General features: G+C 39.3%; 1 protein-coding gene across 2 annotated transcripts in view; it reads right to left on the bottom strand.

Annotated features, from left to right (window-relative positions):
- nphp4 (nephronophthisis 4) overlaps nucleotides 1-21,167 on the bottom strand; it is a 427,697-nt gene that overhangs the window by 50,502 nt on the left and 356,028 nt on the right. For both annotated transcript variants that reach the window (XM_063033463.1, XM_063033464.1), the window contains 5 exons: nucleotides 20,830-21,010; nucleotides 8,797-8,925; nucleotides 5,946-6,151; nucleotides 3,479-3,705; nucleotides 210-399 (listed from right to left, as the gene is read on the bottom strand). In XM_063033463.1, the coding sequence (XP_062889533.1) occupies nucleotides 210-399; nucleotides 3,479-3,705; nucleotides 5,946-6,151; nucleotides 8,797-8,925; nucleotides 20,830-21,010 (933 nt within the window). The remainder of the gene's footprint in view (nucleotides 1-209; nucleotides 400-3,478; nucleotides 3,706-5,945; nucleotides 6,152-8,796; nucleotides 8,926-20,829; nucleotides 21,011-21,167) is intronic.

The raw sequence follows: 21,167 nt of genomic DNA, 5'->3' as shown, positions 1-21,167 counted from the left end.
TTTTCAATTTATTGTAGTATTTCTAATGCAACCATTGATTTCTGCAATTTCAACACAGACAAGCAGTTGAACTAGACAGAGTGAATCAATAGTAGGCTGTGTCCTGACTTGATATTAACTTTGAACTTAATAAAAATAGAATTAAGCCAAAATAAAGGAATCAAAATTCCAAAAAAAATGTCAGATGTCAAAAAAAGGTTAAGTTGTACCTGTGGGGGAACGGAATGGTCAGCACTGAAGGTTTGAAATTTAAATGGGATATACACAGTCTCTTTGGGTCGCAGGTAGATTTTTGGGTACTGCACGCCTCCGTCAACATGGAACATGTCCTCTTCCAATGGGGTCAATACTTTGCTGAGGTTCTTGAAGTACTTCCATTCTCTGCTGTTCACAATGACACTTGAAACAATGCAAGAATAGAACAATTTAATAAAAAGAACCAATATTAGCCATTCCGCACTCAAGTAATATCTTGGCTGGTCCTTTACCTCAGTGCTTCTTTCTTCCACTAATCCCATACCTTCCCTTCATATAAAAATCTGTATTAAACTCTGAAATGAATATTCTTACTAACTGAACCTCCACAGCCCTCCTGAACCTCCACAGCCCTCCTGGGGTTAGAACTCCAAAGATTCACTACCTTCCGTGTACAATTTCTACTTAGTTCTATTCTGTACATCTTTTTAAAGATTGTGTCTCCTGATTCTGTTCAATGTAACCACATCATCTCTGCACCTTCCCTCTCTTCAGTTCACTTGCTGCAATGAAATCCCCTTTCTGTGTCTGTGCATTAACTTCAGTGATATGTATTCAACGACATCCAACTCTCTTTAAACTCCAACACCTTCCCTACTCTCACCATTAAAAATACTGCAGTTTTCCTTTTTAATTCTTAAAGTGGATAACTCTTATATTTTTACAATATTCCATAAAGCAGTCAACACAATCAAAGACCCCTACCACCTTAGACATTCTCTCTTATTCCCTCTTCCATCAAGCAGATGATACAAAAGACTAAAAGCACATACCACCAAGCTCACAGACAGCTTCTACCTTGCTGTAATACGACTATTAAACGATTTCCTCATACGATAAGATGGACTCATTACTTCATAATCCACCACATAATCATCTTGCATCTTATTATCTTAGCTGCACTGCACTTTCCTTATAGCTGTTATAATTTATTCTGCATTGTTATTATTTACCTTGTACTGCAATGCACTGTGTATTGATTTCAAAAAAAGTCAATTTATTATCCAAGTATATATCTGTCACCATACAGAACCCTAGAATTCGCTTTCTTGCAAGCATACTCAGGGCAAAGGCAGGTTACTGGTGCCTCACTTTGGGCAGATGGGGGCTTGTCAGCTGTGGTTGGGAGCTCATCTAGGAGAAGGAAAACACTGATCTCAAACCTCCACTACCTTGAAGCTATACCAAAACATGGGGAAGGCTTCAGGAGTAAACTCCGAGGGAAAAATGCAGAGCTGGAGTCCCTAAGGCAGTCCTACATTTTCAACACTGACTGGCAACTCCTGCAATGCTGCTGGTACCAAACTGTATTGGTCTTTGCCACTCCTTTGGATTCACAGGATATATGGAGAGATGGAGCTTGCTACACAGACAACAGCTTGTTCTCCATATCGTACTGCCCCGGGCTGGTATACCTAGACAGCTGGGATTTTACACCATGGTTGACCTTGACTGATGGAGACCTCGCTCAATCACTCAGTAAATCCAAGAACCAAAATAGAATCAATGAAAGATCACAGCCAACAGGGTGGACAAATGACCGATGTACAAAAGACAACAAAACTGTGCAAATACAAAAGAGAAAACACAAATAATAATAATAATAATAATAAATAAGCTACAAATATCAAGAACATCAGATGAAAGTGAATCCATTGGCTGTGGGAACAGTGATGGGGCAAGTGTAGTGAAATTAAATTATCCCCACTGGTTCAAGAGCCTGATGTTTGAGGGGTAATAACTGTTCTTGAACCTGGTGTTGTGTGCCCTGGGGCTCCTGTACCTTCCTGATGGCAGCGGTGAGAGAAGAGCATTACCTGAGGGTTGGGGGTCCCTGATGATGGACGCTGCTATCCTGTGACATTGCTCCATGTAGCTGGGCTCAATGGTGGGGAGGGCTTTACCTATACAATGATAGACTGTGCCATATCCATTACTTTTTGTGGAATTTTCCGTTCAAGGACATTGGTGTTTCCATATCAGCCTGTAATGCAACCAGTCAATATACTCTCCACCCCATATCTATAGAAGTGTGTCAAAGTATTGAATGACATACTGAATCTTCGCAAATGTCTAATGAAATAGAGGTGCTACTTCGTAATTGCACTAATGTGGTGGGTCCTGGACAGATTCTCTGAAATGGTAACACAGAGGAATTTAAAGTTGCTGATGCTCCCCACCTTTGATACCCTGATGAGAACTGGCTCATGGACCTCTAGTTTCCTCTTCCTGGTCAATAATCAGCTACTTGGTCTTACTGACTGTGAGTGAGAGATTGTTGTGGCATAACTCAGCCAGGTTTTCAATCTCTCTCTCCTATATGCTGATTTGTAATCACGTTTGATTCAGCCAAAAGCAGGGGTGTTATCAGCAAGCTTAAATTTGACACTGGAGCGTGCTTAGCCTCACAGTCCTAAGTATAAAGAGAGCAGAGCAGGGGGCTAAGCACACAGCCTTGAGGTGCACCTGTGCTAATGGAGATTATGGAGAAGATATAGTTGCCAATCTGAACTGAATGGGGTCAGCAAGTGAGGAAATCGAAGCTTCAATGGAAAAAGGAAGATTGAAGCCAAGGTCTTGGAGCTTATTGATTAGGTTTAAGGGAACAATAGCATTGATTGCCGAACTGTAGTCGATAAAGAACAACCTGATGTATGTATTTTTGCTGTCCAGATGTTCCAGGGTTAAGTGTATAAATAGATCGAGCTTTTCACTGTAACTTGGTATTTGTGACAATAATAAACCAATTCAAATTCCAATCTCATACCCAAGAAAAGACAGACATCTGATGAAGCTTGAAGTAGATATTTTCCCCGTCTACTGTGTGAGACATTTGTGAGTACCCATTTGCTGAAGACTTAAAAAAAGGATGGAAAGGATCAAAGGCTGAAAAGAACAATGAAATTCTAACCCAGCAATCTGCAATAACTTGAGCAGAAAATATTCTTCTTTTAGTTGAGGGACACTATCCAAATGATACACTTAGGCACATTTTTCACGGATGAATAATCACTAGATATGACCTTTTGAACAAAAAAGTTAAATCTCCCCAATTCTACATCCAACTTTAATCCTCAATTCAGAAAATTACAGTAAATAGCTTTCGCAAAGCAAGTTTGCTAGGGGCCAACAGTAAAAAGCTAGGTTCTAATTAAACCATTATTTTTACAGTAGGTAGATATTGGAACTCAGGCTTCATGGTGTTGTCTGAAGAGCAGCATACCTGAGTTCTGGATGTTCGCATTCAATTGTTACAGTGTGTTGAACATTGTAAGGATTTTTCAGAGTAAATTCAAAAAACTCTGCATTCCCAAGTGTGGAGTACAATGTGAACTGTGTGGTAATGGCCTGAGATAACATCTTGCTGATTGCCTCTGCTTTAGTTTGCTCACGATACGCTTCTATGAGCAGTAGATCTCGTTCATGCTGAATCCGTTCTTCTCGCTTTGCCTGAAACAGAACACAAATTATTGATCAGAATAACTGACTACAGATTGTTTGGAACCCCTGGAGCTTTCTTAATTTAATTCAGAGTCTCCAGCAATGCATAAAAGTTAGCAGGACTCTGGGGAATTTAGGGTGAATTCTAAGTCACTGCAGGTGAAATGGCACACTCCACCTCTCCCACCACCATGTATTGTACAAGTCCCTCATTTTGTAGCCCAGCAAGCTTCTTGTTTGTAACTAAAGCCTTGTGTAGCACCACTGATGTATAGATAAGAATTTAAATTCATAAGGGTAATTAAAAAAATGTCTTAACATAGATTTAAAACGTAATATCTAAATTAGTAAGTCATTGGGTAGATTTCAAAAATATCTTTAAGAGATTTAAGATATATCTTGAAATTAACATCCAAAGTTTTTGTTAATACAATCCTTTAAATTAACAATTAATTTAAAACAATTTTTAAAATTTCTAAAATCAGAAGTCTGTTAAATAGATCATAAAATATATTTTTTACATTAACATGCTATTTAAGTCAATCCCCTAAGTGTTATTACTGCCAGATATTTATTGTCTTACATCTTTTTTATAAATTGCACCTCCTCAGACTTGCCTCTAAATCTTCAGCTGCGCTTAAATTGTAATGAAATTTACAGCAATTAACCCAAGTATGAAGTGCCATGATTATCTCCGTCCTGATTTGAATATCACTGACATCATAAGGATGCATAGAGTTGGGGGTGATGGACTAGCATGGATAGAGGATTGGTTAACATGTGACATGTTTAGTGACATGGATAGAGAAAGAAGGCAGAGAGTTGGGATACTGTATATAGGTGTTACTCTGGATGGCAATCAGTAGTGAGTGGTGTGCCACAGGGGTTGGTGTTGGGCCTGCAACTGTCAACGAAAGGGGACCAAGTGTAGTGTATCTAAGTTTGCTGATGATACCAAATTGAGTGGAAAAGCAAATTATGCAGAAGATACGGAGAATCTGCAGAGAGATATAGATAGGTTAAGTGAGTGGGCAAGGGTCTGGCAGATGGAGTACAATGTTGGTAAATGCCAGGTCATCCACTTCAGAAGGAAAAATAAAAGAGCAGATTATTATTTAAATGGTAAAAAATTGCAGCATGCTGCTGTGCAGAGGGACTTGGGAGTGCTTGTGCATGAATCACAAAAGGCTGGTTTGCAAGTGCAGCAGGCTATCAAGGAGGCAAATGGAACGTTGGCCTTTATTGCTAGAAGGATTGAATTTAAGAGGAGGAAGGCTATGTTGCAACTGTACAGGGTACTGGTGAGGCTACACCTGGAGTACTGCGTGCATTTCTGGTCATCCCAACTTGAGGAAGGATATACTGGCTTTGGAGGCAGTGCAGAGGAGGTCCACCAGGTTGATTCCAGAGATGAGGGGGTTATACTATGAGGAGAGATTGAGTCGCCTGGGACTGTACTCATTGGAATTCAGAAGAATGAGAGGAAATCTTATAGAAACATATAAAATTATGTAAGGGATAGATAAGATACAGGCAGGAAAGTTGTTTCCACTGGTAGGTGAGACTAGAACTAGGGACATAGCCTCAAGATTCGTGGGAGTAGATTTAGGATGGAGATGAGGAGGAACTGCTTTTTCCAGAGTGATGAATCTGTGGAATTCTCTGCCCAATGAAGCAGTGGAGGCCACCTCAGTAAATATATATAAGACAAGGTTGGATATATTTTTTGCATAGTAGGGGAATTAAATGTTATGGGGAAAAGGCAGGTAGGTGGAGATGAGTCCATGGTCAGATCAGCCATGATCTTATTGGCAGAAGCAGGCTCGATGGGTTAGACGGCCTACTGCTCCTATTTCTTATGTTCTTATCATTAGCATGGCCTCAGAAGGTGCATTGAATTGGAGACAACTTCAGTATTTTAGATTCAATTGAAACAAGCACAGAAATCTAGAAATTACCATCGTTCACACAGTGAATACCACTGGTATTGCCATGATTATTACTACAAAATCCAGGAGTATCTTCTGAGAATGGATGTGAATTTCTAAATATCCAGCCTCAAATATCCCAGGATACTGCCTTCCATCATTAATGCTGGATTATGGAATATTTTTCTACAACGTTTGTACATTCAATAAGCATTTAATCCTGATTCATTTTATCTTTTATTTGTTTTTACATAATTTCAAGATATCGTTTTGAATATCAAAAATTATTTTGATGGGAATTCTTAACTCTATGTATCTTACCAAAATATGGCTCTTTGAATGAAGATGCGTGCCAGACTCAAGCTGTCGAACAGACATCATCCGGTTCAGCTTCCTTCTGCGAATAACCTCTGCCTCACTGTCCAATTGCTTCTGCCCATAACTATCAACTCTTGCTCTTGAAAAAAGGACTGAGGCCAGCTCACTATCCTGGTCCACCAAACGCTGTGCTCTGTGTGTATTGTTAGCTGAAAAAATGTACATAATAACAGACTGAAGAGAGGCATGAAGGTGACTTCCTTATAACACAGTGGTCTGTCATGTTTTGGTAACTGAAAGGATGATTTAAGCAAATTGAACAGCAACTTGAAAAATGGATTTGGAAAAAAATGACTTTAAGACTATGAGGAAGGACCAAAAGATGTACTGGAGTACATAGGTAGATTTAACAGGATGATGATTGGGCTCTATTCCCTGTCAATTAGAAGATTAAGAGCTACTTTGTGTGATGTTTTCAGATAGTAAGGCAGATAAAAAATATATTGGTCGGAGAATCTGGGATAGGATCATGCAGTCTAAAAATTAGAACTAGGTTTTCAGAAAAAGAGTAATAGAAATTATCTTTCACAAATTACTATTGATGCTATTTTAATTGTTAGTTATAATTCTGAAATGAATGGCTTTGCAATAACTAAAAATATTAAGTGGTACATTACAATACAAGGTAAATGTGGTTAGGTTACATATTAACCTTGATCTCACAAGAGCAAAAGTGCTACTCTCTTTATGCTAAATATAAACTGAAAATGCTGGAAACCCAGGCAGCATCTGTAAATCTGTAATAACCCTGATGGAGTTTTAAATTCTTTTACTAATATTCTCTCCTGTTCTCTTGCTCTAAGTTCCATCATTAACTCATTAACCAGATAATTTTATCCACAGGTAATCCACACAGCCACACTGGCCTTGACCTATCATAGATATTCCCTTTATACTACTCATCCTTTACCACTCTCTCTTTAACTTAAATAAGCTTGTTTGATCTCTTTCACAGTTCTGACAAAGAGGTTTTGATCAAAAATGTTAATTCTACTTCTCTTTCCACAGGTGTTGTTGGAGGAACTAAGTATTTCCAGTACTATTCAGACTTTCAGCAAATGTAGTCTTTTGCTTTTCATTCCTTTTACTATGTACCTTTCAGTGGAACTAATTAGATAGCTCAGTGGTTCAATGGTCAAAGCTTCTGATACTATGAAAAAGAGGGAAATGATCCTTATTAGGGAAAATTGTTATAGTTTCTAAAAGACTACATATTTTGTTAAATTTTCTTCTGTGAGCATTGACTGCAAACACACATGAACTTAATGATGATCCTTTTTAAGTTCCAGCAATGGTATGGAAAGGTCTAAGAAAATCCAACGTAAAAGTAGTTGTTACACTCAGGTGTGGGGAAGTCCAGCAGATTATCTGGGAAATACCTACATGTTGGATAGATTAGCTGAAGAGATAATGAAACCTCATAGAGCATTATATCTCTTTTATCTGTATACTATTCACAAAGGCAAAGTTTCCATTGTAGGACTGGCACTGTCAGATTATATTATAAATCTTCCTCTTGAAAATCTAAACATTCAGATCCTACATATTTACAGCCTACATCATATTGCATAAGTATGGTGTGAAAACAGAGTATGTGTTTAGGAGGAAAGAGGCATGTTATTTAAACTAAAAAGTGCATGTGATTTTGTGAAAGATGAATATAAAGGAAGTGAATGTAAATGTTTCTTGATACCAATATGCTGAAGACACACAGTGATTAAGGTTTTGATTATGTGTCAGGGAGACATGAGAAATTCTACAGCAGCTTTTGAAGAAGCAGGGTCCAGTCAGATGAGTTGATTATTCATCTTTCTGCTTTGTCATGCAACCTTTCTGTGTGAAAGATGGCTGCCACATTTGTTTACGGTTAATGTAACTCCACATTCATAGCACTTCAAAGCAACTCACTATAATTGAAGCTTCGTGTGTTGTTTCTGAAAGACAACAGTGGTGGTGGTAGTATTCTGCTACAGATGTAGGACATAGAATTTCCTCTGTATTTGAAATAAAGCTGTGCCCTTGGTGAATAATTATACGCCTACATATTTGGATAAAAATAACTATCCAGTACAGGATATACAATTTACTCAAAATGTACAGTGATGATCTAAAATGAGATGGTAAGCCATTCAGGACAGAGATGGGAAGAAATCTCTTCATTTGGAAGGGAGTGAATATGTGGAACTCTTTACCCAAGTGGGCCATGGAGGCTTAGGTGCTGAATATTTTCAAGACAGGGACAGAAAGATTTTTGGATATTAAAGAATCAAGGGATATGGTTCTTGCAGGAGAGTTGTGCCAGGCTATAAAGCAATCATGATTTTATTAAGTGGCACAGTGGTGTGGGTACAAGGAGCCAAATAAAATAAATTTGAATCATAAAATTGAAAGGACTCAACAACAGATGCATAAAAAGTGTTGGTTGTGCCAAGTACCTTTGAAGTAAACAACTGGAAATGTTTCATAAATATTATAACTTGAATGAATTCAACATCATGAAGCCTTAACAGATTTTTGAAGATGTATCTCTGCAGCAAGCAAACAGAAGAGTGAATATATGGATAGTTTTCCAGAATTTAATAGAGAACTCAAAAAATACAGGAACTGAGTATTATTTCATTACATACATTATTAGTGCTATATATGAATAAAATGTATTCTGTATACTATACAGAATATCTACACAAGTGCCTGTGTAAAAGTGCACTTACACTGTACATGTATCATTAAGTGTCTTGTGCTTACACAAAGGGATGATATAAACATGTTGAGCAATACTTGATCAGTGATTTACCAGTTAGTCTTTTCACATTCACAGTAGACAAACTCCCTCCAGAAAACCCACTGATCTCATTATGGGCAGAAATGACCTTTGACTGAAGGAAAGGCGAGGAACTCTTCTCTCTCGGCTTACTCTGGTGACCTATGAAGACAAAGTTATAACTTCACTGTGTTGATATAAGAAGCACTGTAGTCTTTTCAGATGCTCTTTGAAATGTTTATTTATTTAAAAACTGCATTCCTTTCAATGAAATCTCCTCCACTAACACTTAAGTTGTAACTTTAACTTAATGAAGCATTGTGCACATCGATCAAAATATTACCAGTCAAACATTTAATCAATGAAAATAAATTGATTGCAATCCTTTCAGTATCAAGCAGCCAATATAAAAATAAGAATTAATAGATTTGTATCCGACAACTAACAGGACCTCTATAATGCCCTGGACTGCAGTCGAAAACTTCAAACTCTCACTGCTGTAGTTAGAGGGTCCTACCTGATTTACAATCATCCAATGGACACAAAGAGCAGGGTGAGCTGCCTCAACAACTATCACCTAAAAGCACTCACATTTACTGTGATCAGATTATGAGAACACTCAGACCTCTTTCATTGTCATTTAGAAATGCATACATGCATTAAGAAATGATACAATGTTTCTCTGGAGTGATATCACAGAAAACAGGACAAACCAAAGACTAACACTGACAGAACCACATAATTGTAACATATAGTTACAGCAGTGCAAAGCAATACCATAATTTGATGAAGAACAGACCATGGGCACAGTAAAAAAAAGTCTCAAAGTCCCGAGTCCATTGACTCCCGAGTCCCCAATAGCAGGTGGCAAAAGGGAGAAACTCCCTGCCATAAACCTCCAGGCACCGTCAACTTGCCAATACCTTGGAAGCGGCCGACCACAGCCAACACTCAGTCCATCCATCCGAAAACGTCGAGCTTCTGACCAGCCTCTCTGCTACAGCCTCTCGACCGTCATCCTCTGCCGTGCGCCTTTGACCTCTCCCCAGCCGCTGAAACACGCAAAGCCGAGGATTTTGTGGCCTTCAGCTCCGGCGATTCTGGTTACCACACAGTAGCAGCAGCGGCGAAGCGGGCATGAAGTGCTTTGATATGTTGGTCATGGATTGAATTAAGTCCTGCCTGACTGAACGAGGTCCTTGAGCTGCTACGATTTGCCTACTGCCACAACACGTCTACAGTGGATGCAATCTTACTGCCTCTCCACTTGACCTTGGACCACCTAGACAAAGTAATACCTATATCAATCTATTGTTTATCAACACCATCATTCCCTCAGTACTAATCAACAAGCTTCAAAACCTGAGCCACTGTACTACCCACTGCAATTGGATCCTTGATTCCCTCACTAGGACACCAGTCAGTGCAGATCAGTAATAACATCTCCTCCTTGCTGACAATTAACACAGATGCTCTACTTTCTCTATACTCATAACTGTGTGGCTAGGCACAGCTCAAATTGCCATCTATAAATTTGGCGATGACATAACTGTTGTTGGCAGAATCTCAGATGGTAGTGAGGAAGCGTACAGGATTGAGACAGATTGGCTGTCTGAGTGGGGTTGCAGCAACATTGCCCTGAACATCAGTAAGACCAAGGAATTGATCGTGAAGTTCATGAAGAGAAAGTCAGAAGAACACAGACAAGTCATCATTGAGGGGTCAGCAGAGGAAAGGGTGAGCAGCTTCAAGGTCCTGGGTGTCATCATCTCAGAGGATCTATCTTGGGCCAATAATCATGAAGAATCACGAAGAAGGCACACCAGCAGCTATACTTCATTAGGAGTTTGAGCAGGTTTGGTATGTCACCAAAGTCTCTAGCAAATTTCAACAGATGTACAGTGGAAAACTTTTGACTGGTTTCATCAGTGCCTGGTATGGCACTCCACCTTTGCCATTCCCCACTCCATCTTGATAAATAAAGTATTGTGCAAAAGTCTTAGGTACCCTAGCTATATATATGTGCATAACACTTTTGCACAGTGCTGTAGATCATTCACTCTAATCCAGGCAACATCCTTCTGAACTTCTTCTGTCCCCCTCTCCAAAGCCCCACATCTTTGTGTAATGCACACAATACTTCAAACATGGCCTAACTAAAGTTTTATGCAGCTGCAACTTGATTTTCATACTCGGCCTGCCATGCACTTTCTTTCCCATCCTATTCACTTACAGAAAGATGTGGACTTGCACTCCAAGATCCCCCTGTACATTAAGGAACTTAAGGATCCTGCCATTTACTGTAAACTTTTCTCTTACTTTTGACTTCACAAGAAGCAACACCTTACACTGATCCAGATTGAACTCCAAATGTATCCTTTTGACAATCTTCCTCACTATTCACAACCACGTCAGTTCTTGGGTCATCTGTGAACTTACTAATCAGCCCACCTACATATAATATGTATAACTTCTGTCTGCTGTACATTTTACTATGAGATATAACCACAGATTGTGGGTTGCATCTGTAATAGCTAATTTCAGTCAGTAAATCCAGAAGAAGCTGACATACACCAGATGGCATCAAGAGCTACACACGAACACCAAGCAAATATCAACCACACCAACGGAAAATGTGTCCATGCCAATTTCCCAACAGTCACTAATTGATCTAAGAATAATCATCAGTGCCATCTAATACAATTCCACATCAAAAATTATGGAAATAGGTAAATTTCCAGGTATTCAGTTTTACATTGCAGCCCTCAAGCATTGTCACACTAGATCAACAATAGTATAATGCAAGATAGAACATAACACTAGCTCCAGCTCAATGATTTATATATCTTTTACAACCTCAAGTACTCTACAGGGAACAAAATTATTCTGAGATTGATGTAATATAGATTAGACTGCAGTCAACAGTGCACAGCAAGGACACATGCACAGAATGTGTTCATGACCAAATGATTTTAGTCAAGTGAATCACTAATGTCTGGGACACCAGTGGTAAACCTCCTCCACTTCCTCCAGCTGTGTCACAGGATCCCTTAAATATTCTTGAGATTACGAGTGGATACAACAGGGTATTTTAAGAGACTCTTGGATAGGTACATGAGCTTAGAAAAGTAGAGGGCTATAGGTAACTCTAGGTAATTTCTAAAGTAAGCACATGTTCAGTACAGCATTGTGGGCCAAAGGGCCTGTATTGTGTTGTAGGGTTTTTATGTTCTATTTTTCTATTATAAATTCAAAATCTCACCTGAAAACAACGCTGGAAATTCTGCACTTCTTTGGTGTTGCTCTGATCTGTCTGCTTAGATTTTGAGTTGATATATCCCAATCTGGGCTTGACCTACAAGTTCCTGATTTAGCATAAATTCTAAAGAGGCAAAACTTATTCAGTCCAGCTTTAGAATACTGATCATCAGTCAATATATCAGAGTACAAATAAGTGATGTTAAAAATAGTGGATGCACTCTTTTGATTTTGGATCAGCTCTTTCAGCATATTATCACACTATTTAAAGAGGAGGGAGAGAAGGCAAAATTATGGGGAAAATGCTGTAGTTCTGTAGACATGAAATAGTAAAGTATACGGAAAACATCAACAGCAAAGTCAAATGCATACTAAAGTATTTTGATCATTGGATTAAAGGTCCTTAAGTCCCGGCAACATGCTTGCAATCTTTCTCTATATTCATTCAATCTTATTGGTATTATTTCCTGTACGTAGGTGATGAGAACTACACACAATACTCCAAATTTAGCCTCACCAATGGCATATACAACTTCAGCACATTATCCAACTCCTGTACTAAAAACTCTGATTTATTAAATGGAACCATTGAATATTGAAGATCAATGTGCCAAAAGCTGTCTTTATGACCCTATCTACCTGTGACACCACTTTTAAAGAGTTCGTAATAAGAGGGTCAAGTTGTGATAGCATTGGATAGAGAAGTAGGGAAATATTCAGGTGATCATGGCTGAAGGATACTTAGAGAAATATCCTCACCCAGAGTTTGATGAAATTGTGGAATTCTCTTCAACAGAAATAAAATTAAAGCCAAATCATTAAATTAAATTAAATCAAGGGGCTGGATATAGCTATAATGCTTAAAATATCAAGGGATATAGGGAGAACGCAGGAGGAGAGCAGTGAATCTGAATGATTGGTTCAGGAGTCTGATGATTATAGAGTCCAAAGGCCAACTCCTCCTAATTTCTAGGTTTTTATATTTCAATACTGATAATTATTTACATCTGTTTCCAGAAGTCAAAGAATCATTTCTGATTCCACATTCCTCTCACAGCAATATTCCTAGAGTCCCTGAAAATTTTTCTCATGAAACCTCTCCTGAAGTACCACCAACAGAACAATAACATTCAAATGAGCATAAAGTTCTGTTTTCCTGATTGAAGCATGGTTCAGCCAGTCTTCCAATTACTAACACAAGAACATAAATCCTTCCCATAATGACATTTTTCTGATTGAAGGATCAGTCATCCATGAGAATTTAATTTGCTTGTTGGGCAGTTCTGTTTGGTACAGTCATTGAAGCAGATTTAACTAGAATTCAAATTACACAATTGCAAAGTGCCTGATGTTTATGTGTATCTGTGGGTAAATACATTAATTTGTGTTCAGATATTATAGTCTCAAAATCATACAGCAGCTAATTCATAAACATTTCAACAAAATAAATTTTCTGCTTTGACAGCTCCAAAATTTAAAACAAGTGGGGTGTATGATAGTGTAGAGGTTAGTGCATCACTTTACAGTGACAGTGTTCAGGGTCAAATTCCCACCACTGTCTATAAGGCATTTGTACGTTCTCCCCTAACCGTGTGGGTTTCCTTTGAGTGCTCCGGTTTCCCACCAGATTCCAAAGAATTATGGGTTATTAGGATAATTGGTTACATGGGTGTAATTGGGTGGCATGAGATCCATGTGCTGCATCTCTAAATTAAGATTAAAATTAAATAAACTTTTCTATAAATATTTACAGCTGACATTTAATTTTTCACTCATATCCTCAAGTTATTTAATACATCTATCTCAGACTTGCCTCTTCTTCCTCAGTCTCCAATTCCTTTTGGCATTGTATCAATTCTAGAACATATCCAGCAGATACTTATTCATCTCAACAGCATCCTGGGTAATTATTATTAATAAGTAATGATAATTGCCAGCAGTAATTCTGACACTACATTAAGGGATGTTGACTCTCAGTTCATCTGCGTGAAGCACAGTCATCACCATGCCTTCTCTGTAAAGATCATTAGCAGCGACAGGGAGGGGAATTAAGTTCTTATTCACATCCGATTGTACCAGCTCTATAACCAGAATGCTTGCTTCAATTATAGTTGACAAAATACTTTAGGAACAAATATAAATTACTGTATAAATTACACAAAGCACAAAATAGGATATGCTTATTATGTGAATATATACAGTATACTGTTTCAAGTCAGGTATGTCATTACTGATGCAAGGTTTCGACGCAAAATTTCCACCATCACTTTGCTGATAGATGCTGTCCAACCTACTGGGTTTCTTAAGAAGTTTGTTTATTGCTCCAGATTGTAGTAGTCTCTTGTGTCTCGATTTCATTTTTCTTTCCTTTTTTTACACGTTATGACCTCCTGTGAAAATTCTATTTTGATGACATACTACATCTGTTTAAAGATTGTCATACATGCAAAAGGTGTTTGACAAGATTCCTCACGGTAAGTTTATCATGAAGATTAAGATGCGTGAGATTCACAGTGAATTGCAGTTTGGATTCAGAATTGGTTTGCCCATAAAAGAAAGAGAATAATGGTGAAACGGTGTTGTTCCAGATGGAGGTCTATGACCAGTGGTGTTCCACAAACATCACTGCTGAGACCTCCATTGTTTGTGATATATATAAATAACTCACACAAAAATGTAAATGGGTGGGTTATTGAGTTTGCAGAAGGCACAAAAATTGTGGAGTTGTGGACAGTGATGAATGTTACTAAAGGATACAATAAGGTACAAACCAGTTACAGTTATGCATGGGGAAATAGCAGACAGAGTTTAATACAGGCAAATGCAAGATGTTACACTTTGGGAGGTCAAATGGAAGTGAAAAGTATACAGTTAATGGCAGGATCCTTAACAGCTAATATACAGAGGGTTACTGTGGTCCAAGTCCATACCTCATTGAAAGTAGCAATGCAGGTAGATGGAATGGTAAAGATGGCATATGGTGTGCTTGCCTTTGTCAATTGGGCATACTGCATGAGTCAGGAAGTCATTTTGCAGTTGTATAACAACTTTGGTTAAGCCACACTTCAATATTGTGTGCATTTCTAGTTGTCTTTTACAGGAAGGATGTGAAGACCTTAAAGAGGATGCTGCCTGGATTAAATGGTATTAGCTAGAAGGAGAGGTTGGACAGACCTGGATTGCTTACTCTGGAGCATCAGAGGCCACGGGGAGACCCTATAAAAGCTTATAAGATTATGAGGGGTATAGATAGGGTAAATAGCCAGGATCTTTTATCCCCAGAGTGGAAATGTTGAATACTGGAGGGCATAGCTTTGAGGTAAGAGGGGAAGTTTTTCTGACACAACACCCGTTTGTAGTGTAAGCAGATATGATAGTGGATTAAGAGGCTTTTAGACAGGCATATGAATAAGCAGGAATTGTGGAATATGGATCAGACACAGCTACAAGGGATTAGTTGAATTTGGCATAATGGTCAGCACAGAGTGTACAGGAACAGACTGAAGAGCCTGTTCCTCCTGCACTGTACTGTTCTATGCTTTAAAAATTATATTTCATGCTGGTAGAGAGAACTGAACTTCATCACACTAGGATAGACTCAAAGCTCACTAAAGGATACTTCAGCTCACTGTTTTTCTTTATTTATTTATTCACAGTAGGTGGATATCTCTGATGTAAAATGCCCAAAATGTTGGAGGCAGCTAACAACCACTTTGCTGGGACTGGGATCACATATAGGTCAGTCGGGCTGTTTGTCTGACACCCAGCCCCAATCAAAGGACATTTGCGACCCGCCTAGTAGGCAGTAAAGGGTCTAAGGGTTTTCTACTATTTTTATTGGCACTTGTGTAAGAACGCAATTGTTCAACACAGAATAGCTCATTAATCACTGGAGAAAACTTGAATTTGATTCTCTCAGTTCAGGTTATTCCTCATCTTGCACTATTCATAGCTCAGAATGTGCCTGACCTCCAGACTTCTTTCAATGCTTCACAATAACTAGTCCTTGGATGTCAAGCACTTCAGGTGGAAAAGAAAAATTAAATTACAGCACTATGACAATTTTGCTTTCACTTGCTCAATAGCAGTAGAGATAAGGATGCCTCCAGGTGACATTTCCTTAACAGTTTTTGGCAGAAAGAAAATGGAGAAGACAAAATAGCAAGCTGTTCCTTGTGAGCCGATATGCTCTATTTGGCAAACCATAAATGGACATACAAGGAGATTAAGTCAGATATCTTCAAAAAAGAATTTTCCTAATAACAGTGGGATCAGTCCAGAGTCTTCAATTGGTGGCCCAGTGCTGCAGATGGTAAAGCTGCTGCCTCATAGTACCAGAGACCCAGGTTCAGTCCTGACCTCCAGTACTATTGGTGTGGAGTTCACATTTTTCCTGTGACTGCATCAGTTTCCCCCCACATCCAAAAGAAGTACAAGCTGGCAGGTTAACTGCCTTTATACTTGCCCCCTAGTGTGTTGGTAGGTGGTAGAATCTGGGGAAATGTACAGCTGAAGAAAATGTGGGAAGAATAAAATTGGATTAATATAAGTGGGTAGTTACTAATAAGTGTGAATTCAGAGGGCCAAGGTGCCTATTTAAAGTCATAGAGAACTTCCTCACAGAAGCAGGCTCTTTGGCCCATTTAGTCTGTGCCAACTTATTTTGTAAGTAGTCCCATCTATACACACCTGGACAACAACTCTCCATACCCCTCTCATCATTGCAGCTGTCCAAGCTTCTTTTAAATGCTGCAATTGAACCCACATCCACCACATCGGCTGGGAACTCATTCCACACTCTCAGCATCCCCCTCAAGGTCCCTTAAATAATTTACCTTTCACCCGAAATCTATGACCTCTAGTTCTAATCTCAGCCACACTCAGGGGAAAGAACTTGTAGGTATTTACTCTATCTTTACCCGTCATAATTTTGTATACCTCTGTAAGATATCCTCTTAATCTCCTACGCACTGGGGGATAAAGTCTGAACCCACTTATCCTTGCCCTATACTCTGGTCCTCAAGTCTTGGCAAAATCGTTATAAATTTTCTCTGCACTCTTTCAAGCTTATGGATATCTTTCCTCTAGGTGGGTGTCCAGAACTGCACTCAGTACTCTAAATTCTGCCTCACCAACATCTTGTACAACTGCAACATGACATCCTGACTCCTGTGTTCAATGCTTTGATTTATAAGGTCAATGAGCCAAAAGCTCTCTCTATAACGGTATCTACCTGTTCACCACTTTTAAGGAATAATAGATCTGTAATTCCAGATCTCTATTGTACCGCACTCCTCAATGTCCTACTTTTCACTGTGCGAGTCCTACCTTAGCTTGTCCTCTCAAAGTGCAACACCTCACACTTATCTATATTAAATTCCATCTGCCATTTTTCACCCCATTTTTAAAGATTATCCAGACCACAGTGCAAGCTTTGATAGCCTTCTTCGCTGTCCACTATGCCCGCAATCTTGGTGTCATCTGAAAATTTGCCGTTAATCACATCATCAACTAAAAAATTAATACGGATGACAAACAACAATGGACCCAGCATCAATCCCTGCACAGGCCTCCAGTCAGAGATCATCATACTATCATACTTCAGAAGTTAGTGGGTAAGCTGTCCTCACTGGGTCTCAACATCTCTCTGTAACTGGATCCCGGACTTCTTGACAGAAAGATCGTAGTCAGTCAGTGTTGGCAGAAATATCTCTAGCTCCATCGTGCTGAGCACCGGCACTCCCCAGTGGTGTGTGCTCAGTCCACTGCTGAGGCATGATAACATAACAGTAATTATCCTCATTAACACAATGACGAAATGGCATACAGAGAGGAGGTAAAACAGTTGGTAGAATGTTACAAGCACAACAGCTTCTGTAACTTCTGTCTCAACATAGATAAGACCAAAGAGATGATAGTGGATCTTAAGAAGGTGCAGGCTAACCATTCTTCACATGGCTCCTCTGTGGAAAGATTAGGAGCACCAAGTTTCCGGGAGTACACATAATGGTTGATTTCACCCGGTCCTTCAGCATCAACTCTTTGGTCAAGAAAGCACAGCAACATCTCCACTTCCTGAGGACACTGAGGCAAGTGAGGCTCTCCACCCCCGCCCCCCCACCCCACCATTGTAACCGATTTTTACTGGAGCACCATGAAGAGTGCCCTGACCACCTGCATCACCATCTGGTGCAGAAACCACCAGACATCTGACCAAAAGTCCCTACAAAGGATTGCAAGGACTGCTGAGAGGATCATCAGGCTTCTCTTCTACCCATTAGAGATATTTCTCAGGAACACCGTGTTCACAGAGCTGTTAGCATTATCAGTGATTCCTCCCATCTGTCCAACAACCTCTTTGACCCACTACCACTAGGCAGATAGCACCGTAGCATTAGGACAAGAACTGTTAGAAAGGGAAACAGCTTCTTCCCCCAGGCCATAAGACTACTGAACACTCTGCCACCAATAACGTAATACTGTTTACTTTTTAACTTGTACTACATATGCACATTATTCATTAATTTATTTGTGGTAATATTATTTTATGTGTGTGAGTTATATATACTGTGTTGTGCACCTTGGTCCAGACCAAAGTTGCCTCATTTGGCGGTATACATGTGTATGGATGAATGACAATAAACTTGAACTTGAACCATTTAATACCACTCTCTGGTTTCTCCCGCTAAGCCAATCCTGAATCCAATTTATTACTTCATCGTGAATGCCAAGCGACTTCACCTTCTAGACTAGCCTCCCATGTGGGGCTTTGTCAACGGCCTTCCAAAAGTACATGTAGACAACATCCATTGCCTTTCCTTCATTAATCCTCCCACAAACTTCTCAAAAAACTCTGTAAGATTGATTAGATATGACCTGCAACACACAAAGCCATATTGACTATCCCCAATCAGGCTCTGTCTATCCAAATGCATATATATCGGGTCCCTGAGAAACTTTCTAATAATTAACCTGCGCCTGGCAAGAGGCTCACCAGCCTGTAATTTCCGAATTTATTCTTAGAGCCTTTCTTAAGCAACAGAACAAGAATTGCTGTCTTTCAGTCCTCTGGCATCTCACCAGTGGCTAAAGAAGTTTTAATTACCAGGGCTCCTACAATTTTTACACAAGCCTCCCACCAGGTCCTAGGGGAGACCTTGACAGGCTCTATGAAATTATCAACACTAACTTGCCTGAAGATAGCAAACGCCTCCTCTTCTGTAATCTGGATATAGACCATGACCTCACTCCTGTTATGCCTCAGTTCTATAGACCCTGAGTTAGCCTCCCAAGTAAATGCAGATGCAAAACATTCATTTAAAATTTCCTCCATACATTTTCCTGTTATTAAAGACCATGTGGAGATAATATAATTTTTCCTAGTAGGTTAATGTGAAAGAAGGTAGATGGGAATGTGAATTGTGAGGAAGACATTAATAGATATGAATGAATGAATGAATGAATGAATGAACTGAATGAATTGACTTTATTTCTTACATCCCTCACATACATGAGGAGTAAAAATCTTTACGTTACATCTCCGTCTAAATGTGCTATTTGCAATCATAGTAATTTATAATAATTTATAATAAATAGAGAGTCAATGTAATATAGAGTACACTCAAATCAGCCTGACCCGGATCTGGGCCATACCTTCCAAATATACGGACCTGTCTCTCGATTTTTTTTTGCACTACCTTACTTTCCATTTTTCTATTTTCTATTTATGATTTATAATTTAATTTTTTAATATTTACTAATTTTAACTATTTTTAATATTTTAAATATTTATTACTTGTAATCTAGGGAGTGTGAAGTGCAGAATCAAATATCGCTGTGATGATTGTACGTTCTAGTACCAATTGTTTGGCGACAATAAAGTATAAAGTATAAGTATATGTCAATCAGTCTGACAGCCTGGTGGAAGAAGCTGTCCCGAAGCCTGTTGGTCCAGGCTTTAATGTTCTGATACCGATTCCTAGATGGTAGCATCTGGAACAGTTTGTGGTCGGGGTGACTCAGGCCCCCAGTGATCCTTCAGGCCTTTTTTACGGACCTGTCTCTGTAAATGTCCTGAATAGTGGGAAGTTCACACCTCCAGATGTGCAGGGCTGTCTGCACCACTCTCTGCAAAGTCCTGCAATTGAGGGAATTACAGTTCCCATACCAGGCAGTGATGCAGCCAGTCGGGATGCTCTCAATTGTGCCTCTGTAGAAAATCCTTAGGATTTGGAAACTCATGCCAAACTTCTTCAATCATGAGAGGTGAATGAAGCGCTGTTTTTTTCACCACACAGCCGATATGTACAGACCACGTGAGATCCTTGGTGATGTGTATGCCGAGGAACTTAAAGCTGTTCACCCTCTCAACCCCAGTTCCATTGATGTCAATAGGGGTTAGCCTGTCTCCATTCCTCCTGTAGTCCACGACCAGCTCCTTTGTTTTTGTGAAATTGATGGAGAGGTTGTTCTCTTGACACCTTTGTGTCAGGGTGATGACATCTCTGTAGGCTGCCTTGTTATTATTTGAGATAAGGCCAATCAATGTCGTATTGGCCGCAAATTTAATTAACAGATTGGAGCTGTGGGTGGTGACACAGTCATGGAGAGGGCTTAGTGTGTTGCCCTTAAGTGCTAATCCTGTTATTTCCTCCCCTGAGAGGAGTAAAAGTGATAGGAATTAACCTGATACAGTTGTGTGATCTTCGAACGTATAATTTTTAGTTTTGGGTTACTTGTTTACTTTTTGTTTCTAAACTCTATCACAAAACCAGATTGGCAACAATGTCAGACTGTGAGCTCACTCACCAACATTTCCAAGGCGCAGATGTAGTTTTCCTTTTGTTACTGTTGTCACTCCGTAAGGTTTAACAGCACCATGGTTTGTAAAATCAGACAGGGACATAGGTACATCTGGGGCATAGTCTGTACTTATGACCTCCAGCTGATGAGACACCTGGACTGCAGCGAGACCATGACGTAGCAAATACTGCAACAATAAGATTCATCGTTATCCTAATATATCCAACTATATAAAACCTCAATTTATGCACTAAACATATGCAATGGGAGCTTAAATGAACCTACAAGCATTTCAACTTGTATTTTGCAGTCAGTGACTAATGAACAGCACCACTTGCTCATCT

Source organism: Mobula hypostoma, chromosome 25 (assembly GCF_963921235.1).
Source record: "Mobula hypostoma chromosome 25, sMobHyp1.1, whole genome shotgun sequence".
Taxonomy (NCBI): domain Eukaryota; kingdom Metazoa; phylum Chordata; class Chondrichthyes; order Myliobatiformes; family Myliobatidae; genus Mobula; species Mobula hypostoma.
This window is presented reverse-complemented; position numbering and strand designations above follow the sequence as displayed.